We start from the raw sequence: 11,794 nt of genomic DNA on the forward strand, positions 1-11,794 counted from the left end.
AGAAAAGCTGTTCAGTTCTAGCTACTGTTCTCTCCTCCAAAACCATCCTGAAAGAGATGAACCTGAACAACAGCCGTCTGCTGGACTCAGGAGTCAAAGAGATCTGTGAGGGACTGAAGAATTCTGTGTGTGAGCTGAAGATACTCAAGTAAGTACATTTCACCAACAGCTATATCAAATGCCACAGCAATGAGATTAATGTTGCACATTGGCTGATTATGGGAATATTATATATTCTTTAATCTCCTCCAGACGTTGGAGGAATGTGAGATTACCAGTTTTGTAACTAAAAATAAAATGAAAGAAGAGCATTTGTTAACTGCATTAAAATAAAAGTAAACACAACTGAAAAAATTTAACTAAACTCAAATAACTAGTATGAAAGTGAAATATATTGATCACTTAAAAACTTACTCACATCTTGCTTCCATAAAACATGAAAACATAAGTGTGAAAACATATACAAAAGTGTGTTTATTGTGGTACAATTATAAAGATATAGAAGTATTACTACAACCCATAGTAATCACCTGTTTTCTTCATATTCCTTTTATCACCTAACCCTTTCCCGGCCACTAACCTATTTTGTGAAACAAAGCTTCACTGCCATTGACGGAATTGTCCAGCTTTCTGTGTATGGAAGAAAAATAATGCCATATGTCTTTGAAACAAAAAAGCATGTTGAATAGCACTAACTGAAAAAATAATGCATTGCATTAACAGTGCTTGCATTTTAATGCCTTGCATTTCCAGGGCTTGCATTTTTAGGTCCTGAAAATTAACATAGTTGTTTATTTAAGCTGTGAATATTTCAATTCAAAATATTTCACACACATTTTCACAATTAAAAATTCAATAATTCATATTCACCTTCCAGAATTCACTTCCAAAATATTCAGTCTGTTTAAAAATACGATGTATAATAGCAGAGAAGTCTGCCGGGAAACACACCAGACATGGAGTTTCCAGAAGTCTGGATGTAGGTGCCACAAGGTGCCCCGACTCTGAGAAAGTAGATCCTTCCTCAGAGGAATCCGCCAGGGTGGGGCTGTCACTAGGAGCATCAGTTCCGGGAACCAGGTCCGGTTGGGCCAGTAGAGCAAGACCTGCTCCTCATTCTCCCTGACTTTGCACAGTGTCTGTGTGAGAAGGCTTACTGGGGGAAACGCATATTTGCACAGGCCCCGCAGCCAGCTGTGTGCCAGTGCATCCGTGCTGAGTGTTCCCTCGGTCAGGGAGTAGATAAAGAAAACTTCTGACTCCAAAGGAGGTGGTGGCGGACGAGTTGAAACATGCGACGGGAGCGCATACCACCTTGCCAGTTGATGTACGCAACGATCGCAGTGTTGTCCGTATGGACCAGTTCGTGCTTGCCTCATATGCGCCCTTAGAGATGGTTCAAGGCAAGGCACACTGCTAACAACTCTAGGCAATTGCTCGGCCATGGAGCCAGCGCTGAAGCTGTCTTATATGAAGCAGCCCCAGTGGTGTGACCACCGCTGCAGCTGCCATATGCCCCAGGAGCCTCTGAAATTGATTTAGTGGGACCGCCGTCCTGCCTTTGAATGAATTTAAGCAGTTCAACACTGACTGAGCACGTTCCTCTGTAATGTTATTCTCTTTTTTTATTCTCTCGGCCTGTCCACAACTCTCCGTGCCCTCTTGGGACCCTGACACAGCCAGAGATGGCGCTTCTGGACCACAAGCGTGGACATCGCACGACCCAGAGAACTCGCGGTGACCTTCGTCGCTCAGGGCGGAGGCAGCTTCTCCACAAGCCGCATAAGCAGTGCCGGCCAGACCAGACGAGTACCTACAGGCCCGGGAGGGGAGATGGTGGTGGTATTAGGACACAACTGCATCGCTACCGACCACTCGTATACCCCCAAGCTGCACCACTGTCGAGAGTGGTGAGGGAGGAGGAGCACACAGGCCGGTTTCTGGCAGTAAAAGTTGCCGTCCACGACCTGGTGAGCTCCTCATGCACCTCTGGGAAGAAAGACATTGGTGCGGGGTGCTGAGAACCAGTGTGAGCCAACCCGAGAAACCAATCGTCCAACCTCGAGGGCTCAAGACATGGTGGAGGTTTCCACTCGAGCCCTACCCTCTTGGCAATCCGGGCAAGCATAGCCATCATCTCTGGATCCAATTCAGGCATTGCCACCGTCCCGGAGGCCCTCCGATGCAGCGATTGACATACAATTGTCGGGAGGAGCCCCAAAGGATACGGCTGGTACGCTCCTTTTAGAGGGCCCAGCACGTTCCTCGGGCAGCTCGACTGGCTGCAGAGTGCTAGAGGAGTGACGGTCCCTCTGAGGTTGGTTCCTCGGAGGGGTCGCTGCCACTGTGATCCTCAGACCACCCGAGCTACTGCCTGAAGTAGTCCTCCCCTGACTTCTGCCAGGAAGAGAACTAGATCAAGGCAGAGGCACTGGAACTCTGCCCTTTTTGAGGAAGTGAAGGCTGCGATAGTGAAACATCACCCAGCACCAGGTAACGACCACATCCAGAAACACACGGGTGGAGCAACATCTATACAAAGATGCAACGTCGTCTTTACAAAGAAACAGCGTCGAGTTGGTACAGACGCAATGTCGAATGCTCTTTTAGGGGAAAAGCCTTTTTTTAGCGTGCTGAAGCGCACAGGTGAGATGGCCGCCTGCAACATAAACGGGGTAGTTCAGCCTGATGTGTTCAACCCACTCGACACGGGAAAACGACCACTGCTGTAGCGCCATTCCACCAACACGAAAAAGCTCCCTTAGAGTGCGCTGAACTCGTCTCATTCACAAACGAAGCTTGGTAAGAGCAGAACGATTGAAAACGCTCGACTCCGAAGCGAAATGATGAGTATGCGTTGCACCTGCTGCCTATTTATACTCGCGCTGCGATCAGCAGCAGCTGGATGCAATCATCGCATGCCAGTGTGCATTGCCTCGTTTAGTTTACACTAGAAGTAGAGTGGTCTCTCTAGCGAGATCCCCAATTCGTCGGTCATCAATGTGACATCGAAAGTGACTGACTGAAAGGGAACTACAATGTTAATTTAAATTATTGTTTTTATTGTTTGTAGACTTTCAGACTGCAGTATCACTGAAGAAGGTTATCTAGCTCTGGCTTCAGCTCTGAAATCAAACCCTTCACACCTGATAGAGCTGGATCTCACAGGAAATGATCCTGGACAATCAGGAGTGAAGGAGCTCAATGATTTACTACAGGATCCAAACAATCAACTAAAGACACTGAGGTGAGTGTTATAAAAATAGTAGCATTCAATAGTCTTAAACCCATTTTAGCTGAAAGAGAATAAAACTGTCAAAAAGACATTTATAAAAGCTTTGGAATGATTAAAAGCCATTTTACAGGTTTGTGAAAATAAAATATATGGCAGGCAATGTCAATATATTTCCTTTCATCAGGTTTTTGGGTCCTGTTGCTGATGAAGCCTGTCAGTATGTGACTGGAATTGTGGGTAAAAACCCGTTACTCCTGAGAGAGCTGAATCTGAGTTTACATGAACTAGGAGACACACGAGTGAATCAGATCGCTGCTCTACTGCGGGATAAACACTGTAAACTCAACACACTGATGTGAGTATTTTTAGTTCAGTTTTTTTTTTGCTCATATAAAATATCTTAAATCAAGAGACAAAATCAGTTCTCAGGAGTCACTTAATACTGGCATCAAGTACTCAAGTCAGTTGTATTTGTAATTCATCCTCTCCTGTTTAATATTTTAGGCTGTGTGATTGTGGTCTAACAGACGAAAGCTGTTCAGCTCTTGCTACAGTCCTAAGATCAAACTCCAGTCTGAAAGAACTTGACTTGAGCAACAATAATCTGCTGGATTCAGGAGTGAAGAAACTCCAGAATGGATTAGAAAACACAAACTGCACACTGGAGAACCTCAGGTGAGTTCAATGAACCCTTTGTTTGGTTTTAATAATGTTATTATCTTTTGTTCAACGTTAACATTACTGTAGTAAACTACATAGACCTTATCTGTCCAGAAGAGAAAATAAATGAAGTGTATTTGAGGTTTTACATTATAAAAATCTTTCACTGATATTAATTTTAGATAATAGATCTGATCATTTCAAACTTCTTTTCTCTAGACTTTCAAACTGCGGTATTTCTGAAGAAGGTTATAAAGCTCTGGCTTCAGCTCTAAGATCAAACCCTTCACACCTGATAGAGCTGGATCTCACAGGAAATGATCCTGGACAATCAGGAGTGAAGGAGCTCAATGATTTACTACAGGATCCAAACTGTCAACTGAAGACACTGAGGTGAGAGATGATGAAATAATACAAAATAAATTATATGCATGTGAATTATTTATAGATGTATTATTTCCCTAATAGAGTAAGGTACACAATTTGTTGCATCAAAATTGTTCAAAATGATCAAACTTGAAAGATCAGACGGTGCCATTTTGGCTGGCTGCAGAGTGATCAGCCGGGATCCACCCATCATTGATGTTCAGCTCCTTTCATCCCAGAACATCTCTGGGTGGTGGAGCAGTGGCAGGGACATCTCCCTACTGTCCCCTGAAGTCAGTTCTATGATCCTTCTCGCCCCCACATCTTGTCCTTTCTCTGAAGCCAGAGCCAGTAGCTCCCTTCCTCTGCCTCCTCTGCCAGATCTTTTAGTGCCTTTGACAACTTGGTGCTTCTGATACCAAGAGACTTCAGGAGCTGTTGAGTGGAGGTATCAGTGAAGCCTCGACAGCCAACTTCCACTGGATAGGTGAAGGCACTCTAACCTGCCTCTTTGCACACGACTGAGAGATCTGTGTACTTCTTCTTCCTCTCAAAAGCAGCCTCCAGGCCGTCTTCCCATGGCACAGTCAGTTCAACCATGATGACTGTTCTTGTGATAGTAGACCAGAGCAAGATGACTGGCCAGAGGGAGGTTACGGCGATCTGCTGTGGGAAATTCAACTGGTGGTCAAGATCAGCTCTCAGCTCCCAGTTGCCTCCGTGTGATAGCAGGGATCACTCCTTTGTGGTGCTTCCAAGCTCCTCAGCCCCTTGCCTCACAAACTGGCTCAGGCCATGAGATGTTTATTGAAATGTTCAAAGTAAAACTGTTAAGACAATGTTTGATAATCTTAACATGTTTTGTAATAGAATGCACATTGAATTGAATCCTGCTTCATCTACCCTTCTCCAGGTTTTTGAGTCTTGCTGCAGATGAAGCCTGTCAGTTTTTGACTGGAGTTATGTGTAAAAACCCATTACTCCTGAGAGAACTGAATCTGAGTGAACGTGAACTAGGTGACACACGAGTGATTCAGATCGCTGCTCTACTGCAGGATAAACACTGTAAACTCAACACACTGATGTGAGTATCTTACAACATTTCACATGTCACTACTAATAACTACTAGTAATGTTACAGTAGTTGATAATTCTCATTCGAGTCAGTGCAATTTTTCTCTTAGCATCACAAAAAAATCACAAAAATACACCTTCATTATAAATACACAGATGTCTTTCCTAGCTGAGTTACAAAAACAGTTTTCAGCTGTAAATTTCAATATAAGTTAAATTTAAGTGCACATTCAGGGGTTGGACAAAATATTGTGAACACGTGGGAAATAGCCAATTTTTTATTCAGGTGTTTTGCCACCATTTGCCTATAATACAGCTTCCAACCTTCTCAAAATTAGCAATATATTTTTATAGCATTCATTAATCTTTGTTAATGATAGATAATAAGTACAGTTGTTTGTTCGTGCTAGTTCTCATTTTTTAACTTCTAACAGATACAACTTTTGATTTAAAAAAATGTATTAGTAACATTATTAACATTAAGATGCCATTGCTCATTGTAAGTTCATGTAAATTAGTTGTTTATTTAAAAAAAAAATTTACCAATTCTTTCAAATTATACCTTATTGTAGAGTTACTGAGTAGAAAATGAACAACAGACGTAACAAACCAAGGGTGAGATTGAATTAATCTTGAATTGACGTATCTTTGTATTTCATATAGTATTTCGTAGCTCGTAACTTTGTGGTATTTGTAATGCACTTGTAGTGGTAATTTCTGAGTCAATTTAAAATGACAAATTACTGTCAGACACGACAAGCAAATCCTCCAAAACCTTGAATGATTATCATAAAATTGACCTATTTTCTTTTTCTTTCTCTCTTCAGTCTGTGTAGATGCAGTATTACAGAGAAACAGTGTCTCATCCTGACTTCAGCTCTGAAATTAAACCCATCACTCTTGAGAGAGCTGGACCTCAGTGAGAATGAACTAAAAAACACAGGAGTGAATCACTTATGTGACATACTGAAGGATTCACACTGTAAACTGGAGAGATTGAGGTGAGGAACATTCATATACAAGAATCAAAATACTTAAAGTCACTTGAACACTCTAAAGTAAAACAGTTTTTTACACAGGCAAAAATTTAGCTGTTTGATGTTTTAAGATTTATATTCACAATTTACAGACAAGATTAAACTATTTACATGCTGTTTTCTAATAGCTTTATTGCATTATAGTAGTATATGTCTAATAATGCATCACACTATTAGCAGGCCTACACTCTATTTTTATCCGTAATGTTTTTTTGTAAATATGTAAATGTCACTTTAGATGCAGACATCAGAGTCTCCTCTGCACTGCAAAGATAAACTTGTGATGCTGATTTTTTTTATACTGATTTGATACAGAGTTTGGCATAAAAGATTATGTACATTTAAGTAAGGTTAGAAAAATCTTCCCCTATTAAGATAAAATCTCCCCCTCAATTCAAGGAGGAAAATATAGTGGACTGTGGTTTGCTGTTCATTTGACAGAAAACAGGCATTGTATTAATCACCTAAAATAATGTAGAATATAATATAATGACATATTTGTTAGACTTTCAGACTGCAGTATCTCTGAAGAAAGTTATAAAGCTCTGGCTTCAGCTGTAAGATCAAACCCTTCACACCTGATAGAGCTGGATCTCACAGGAAATGATCCTGGACAATCAGGAGTGAAGCAGCTCAGTGATTTACTACAGGATCCAAACTGTTGGCTGAAGACACTGAGGTGAGATGTGAGAAAAATGTTACTGTGGAAAATTCTCATGGAAAAAAATTATGTGACGTCACATAGAATTGTGTCGTCACAAGCAAATTATCCATTTGCTACCCTTTCTTATCTGCTTAAAAGCCAGAAGGATCTTGAGATGGTAATTTCATTTTGGAGAATCATGATCTAGTGAACTTTTGCTTTGTTGGACGTTTCAGTCTTCCTATGTGTGTAGTAAAATTGATTTTCACTTGAATAATTGTGACTTTTTGACTTTCTTTTCAAAACAATATTTGTGTATTTAAATGTTCAAAGTAAAATTGTTAAAAGTAGCTAGAGCTTTCATTACAAACAATGTTTGATAATCTTAGCATGTTTTTAATATAATGCACACTGAATTGAATCCTACTTTAAATTCCCTTCTGCAGGTTTTTGGGTCCTGCTGCAGATGAAGCCTGTCAGTATGCAACTGAAGTTCAGGGTGAAAACCCATTACTCCTGAGAGAACTGAATCTGAGTTTACATGAATTAGGAGACACACGAGTGAATCAGATCGCTGCTCTACTGCAGGATAAACACTGTAAACTCAACACACTGACGTGAGTATTTTACATTATTTAACATGTTGCATGACTACTAGTAATGTAAACAGAGGTGTTTTGCAGTTGTCCTGGTGCAACTTCACAAAATTAACAAGGCACATGAAAGGAACAATTATACAGGCAATTAAAAAACTGTTCGCATGACTTCGTTTTGCACTAATCAGTTGTTCCACAAGTTGCAACACTGTCTCGGTCTGTTGTTTCATAGAAGAAAACATAGCTAAAGAGACAGAACAACAAAAACAACAAAATAGTGGAGACTAAAACAACAACAGACGGCCACACTGACAAGCGCTTGTGTGAGAGGATTTCGAGAAGGCAGCAACTTTAGTTTAAAAGAGTACAAAAACATTTTTATCAGTCATAACTTCTGGTTAAAAGTAGAGCAGACGCTGGAAAAAGATGAAGCTCTCTAGAACGCATGTGTTGACCGCCTGTGTTCACGTACACCTCAAATAGAGTATACTTGAAAGGCTACGTGTTCAGCTGTACACATACGCTAGCCTACACATACAAAAACAAAGTATACTTTGGCCTCAAGTCAGTTTGATCCTGACTCAATAATTATTTCAGTGACAACAGGAGAGAAGTTTACTTCCAGTGCTTAGAAAACTCCTCGAATAAGTGATAGATTGAAAAAACAACTGTGCTATAAACACACAGGTGTGTTGTTGTTGTTTTTTTTTGCTGTTAATTTAGTCACACTCAGATCATCCAAGATGAGCAGCTGCCTGTTTTTCAAAATAAAAAAAAAGAATACCAAGAAACACAAAATTAATACTAGTGGCTCCTGATGATATATTGAGGTCTTATGAAGGGAAACGATCTGTCTGTGTAAGAAACTGAACATTATTTACAGCATTATTACCTGTAATCCATAGCTTCAGGCAAATGGTCCAGAGTGATGTCCAGTTCGCTAAAGAATCATTATTTTGCACTGGTTATTTTTAGTGAACTAGATGAACCAGTTCACCAAATTGGACAGAACCATCTGAAAAACTTTGAGGCTCAAGCAGCATAGATCTACAAATTACTCCATCAAAACTAACTTTTGGACGTCTGACACACTCTCTGACTGACTCAAAACACTGGTATATATGATCTTATGATGCCATTCAGAGCCGACTCGTTCAGCGCTCCTGTTCCTCCAACAGTACACTGAAAGTGAAAGTGATGTTATGTATGGTGTCCCATACTCTGAATTTGTGCTCTGCATTTATCCCATCCATGTGCACAAACACAGCAGCGAGTAGTGAACAAACACACACACCATGAACACACACCACGAGCAGTGGGTACTGGGCAGCCATTTTTTTTTGCTGCAGCACCCGGGTATCATTTGGGGGTTCGGTGTTTTGCTCAATACCTCAGTCGTGGTATTGAAGGTTGAAGAGAGCGTTGGTCATTCACTCCCCCCACCTACAATCCCTGCTGGTACCGAGACTCAAACCCATGACCTTTGGGTTACAAATCCAACTCTCTAACTATAAGTGATATGCACATGTGTGAACAGAGCACTTGAATGAAGGGGGGAAATTAATATTTTTTATGGTTTCTTATGGTTTATGTAAAAAGGGGGGTTGTTTAAGACGATATACATTTTATATGCTTTAAATATGTAAAACATATGTGTTTCACATCATTTTTGGGAGCTTTAATAATGTAATTGTGTATACGTTACGTCATTGCGTAAATATGAAAATCAACTGGAGAATCAGTTAATTGAACCAGAAACGAACTGTCCAAAAGAACCGGTTTGCAGAAAAGAATCTGACTTTTCAGAGAGTTTGCATGAGGCTATGGATTACAGGTAATAATGTTGTGAATAATGTTCAGTGTCTTTCAGAGACTGATCATTTCACTTTATAAGACCTATATAGTATATTGTTAGGACCCTCAGGTATTAATTTTGTGTTCCTTAAAATGTTTTTTTTTTTTTGTTCACAAAAATGGGTAGCCACTTATTTGCACTTTATGAATCACCATGGACCACGTTTTGAGCTAAAAAAAAAATCCTCTTTACAGTTCTACTGAAGAAAAAAGTCACCTACATCAATTAACAGCAAATTTGTATTTTGGGGTGGACTGTCCCTTTAAATGCACTTACAGGGGTTGGCCAAAATAATGTGGACACATGGGAAATAGGTGATATTATATTAAGGTGTTTTATCCCCATTTGCCTTTAACACTGACTCAGCTGTACTATCAGCAACTGTTCCTGCAACCCCTCCCCCTCGTTCACCATCACCGTAATATTAACCACATGCACCTATCATCATTCATCATGAACTACTATAAAGACAGCACTCACCCTCATTTTGTCGTCTGGTCTTGTCTAATACTGCTGCATACTTGACTGCCTACCTGTATGCCCTCCTGTTCTTCTGTGCCATGATCATCTTCTTCAGTCCAACTACCTTGACGTAGTCTTCCATTTACCACCCTGCCAAAGAGAACAGAGTAACTGTTATGATAACGTGCTCGGTTACTTACGTAACCTCGGTTTCCTGAGATACGGGAACGAGTACTGCGTCGCTAGACGCTTATGGAGAAAACTCCCTTTTCTTCGAGGACTGAAGCCTTTACAATCACGCAGTGTACCTGCACGGCCATTGGTTTGTGCAGTAAATAAAAAACGAACCAATGGCTAGTCAGTGGCGCTGCACGAGCCTATGGCGTCGAAGCCCGCCAGAGCCCGCCAGAATGGGTGGGGCCATCTGGCTATATAAGCGGGCATTTCACCATAGGATCTCAGATAAATTCGACTGAAGCGACGACACTGAGTCGTGCAGCGTCATGGCATGGCAAGGAACGCAGTACTCGTTCCCGTATCTCAGGGAACCGAGGTTACGTAAGTAACCGAGTATGTTCCCTTCCGATACTTCACTCGTATTGCGTCGCTAGACGCTTATGGGGAACCAATACAATCCTGCCGTGTCATGAAAGAGGAACGACTAACATGAACTGACCTTGAGCATAAAAGGCTCAGAGGACCAATTATACACAGGGTGAGCCCTGCGGGAGGCAAGAGGCTGAACTCACTGAGGTCAGCCCAGCCTTGGATAATCGTTCCAACGGTTTTGTAGAGCCTCAGCACTACTGAAAGGGCCAAGAGCGTACCTGAAAAAACAGGCAATGCCTGAAGAATTAGACCGCCTTAAGCAGGCGCGTATCCATTTAAGCAGATAGAATCCGAGCCTGCAAGGTCGGAACTTCCAAGTTATAGAACCTGGTGAAAGTGGACGGCAAGGCCCAGCCGGCCGCTGCACAAACATCTGCTATGGACACACCGCTAGACCACGCCCAGGACGAGGCTATGCCCCGAGTGGAATGGGCTCTGACTCCTATGGGGCTCTGGAGATCCAGGGAGGAGTATGCTAGCATGATAGCGTCAACTAACCATCGAGAAATCCTCTGCTTTGTGACCGGGGACCCTTTGGTGCGGCCACCAAAGCATACAAAGAGTTGTTCCGACCACCTGAACGGGGCGGAATGCTCGATGTAAATTCTTAGTGCCCTAAACGGACAGAGAAAGTTAAGCTCCTGGTCCTCCTCAGAAGGAGGGAGCGCAGAGAGAGTAAAAACCTGGGCTCTAAACGGGGTGTAGAGCACCTTAGGAATGTACCCATGTCTTGGTTTTAGGACGACTTTGGAGTTGTTAAGCCCAAACTCAAGACAGGCAGGACTTACCGAGAGAGCCTGCAAGTCACCTACTTGTTTAACCGATGCTAGCGCCAGTAGCAGAGCGGTTTTCAACGACAGGGTTTTCAAGTATGCAGACTGTAGTGGCTCAAAGGGGGAACCCTTGCGGGCTCTCAGGACCGTGGGCAGGTCCTACGCAGGGACCGTGGGGGACCAGGGCGGATTGAGCCTCCTGGATCCTCTCAGGAAATGGACAATTAAGTTGTTCCGGCCCACAGACTGTCCGGCTATAGGAGCATGGGAAGCTGCTATAGCTGCCACCATGGACCTTGAGCGTGGAAGGGGAGCGGCCCTTGTCCAACAGCTCTTGAAAGTAGGACAATATCACCGATATGTCACGTGAAACTGGGTCTTCGCCACGGGTTGTGCACCAGGCGGAAAAGACCGACTACTTAAGGGCATAGAGGCGTCTCGTAGACGGGGCTCTAGCCTGTGAGATAGTATTCAGGACGCTCTC

General features: G+C 42.3%; 1 protein-coding gene across 1 annotated transcript in view; it reads left to right on the plus strand.

Moving 5' to 3' along the window:
• Positions 1-11,794, plus strand: part of LOC107745441 (protein NLRC5-like) — a 39,787-nt gene that overhangs the window by 16,498 nt on the left and 11,495 nt on the right. The window contains exons 9-16 of the mRNA XM_016559314.1: positions 3,074-3,247; positions 3,420-3,590; positions 3,740-3,910; positions 4,115-4,288; positions 5,175-5,345; positions 6,163-6,336; positions 6,878-7,051; positions 7,462-7,632. Of these exons, the coding sequence (XP_016414800.1) occupies positions 3,074-3,247; positions 3,420-3,590; positions 3,740-3,910; positions 4,115-4,288; positions 5,175-5,345; positions 6,163-6,336; positions 6,878-7,051; positions 7,462-7,632 (1,380 nt within the window). The remainder of the gene's footprint in view (positions 1-3,073; positions 3,248-3,419; positions 3,591-3,739; positions 3,911-4,114; positions 4,289-5,174; positions 5,346-6,162; positions 6,337-6,877; positions 7,052-7,461; positions 7,633-11,794) is intronic.

Source organism: Sinocyclocheilus rhinocerous, unplaced genomic scaffold (assembly GCF_001515625.1).
Source record: "Sinocyclocheilus rhinocerous isolate Xijiao unplaced genomic scaffold, SAMN03320098_v1.1 scaffold6673, whole genome shotgun sequence".
Classification (NCBI taxonomy): domain Eukaryota; kingdom Metazoa; phylum Chordata; class Actinopteri; order Cypriniformes; family Cyprinidae; genus Sinocyclocheilus; species Sinocyclocheilus rhinocerous.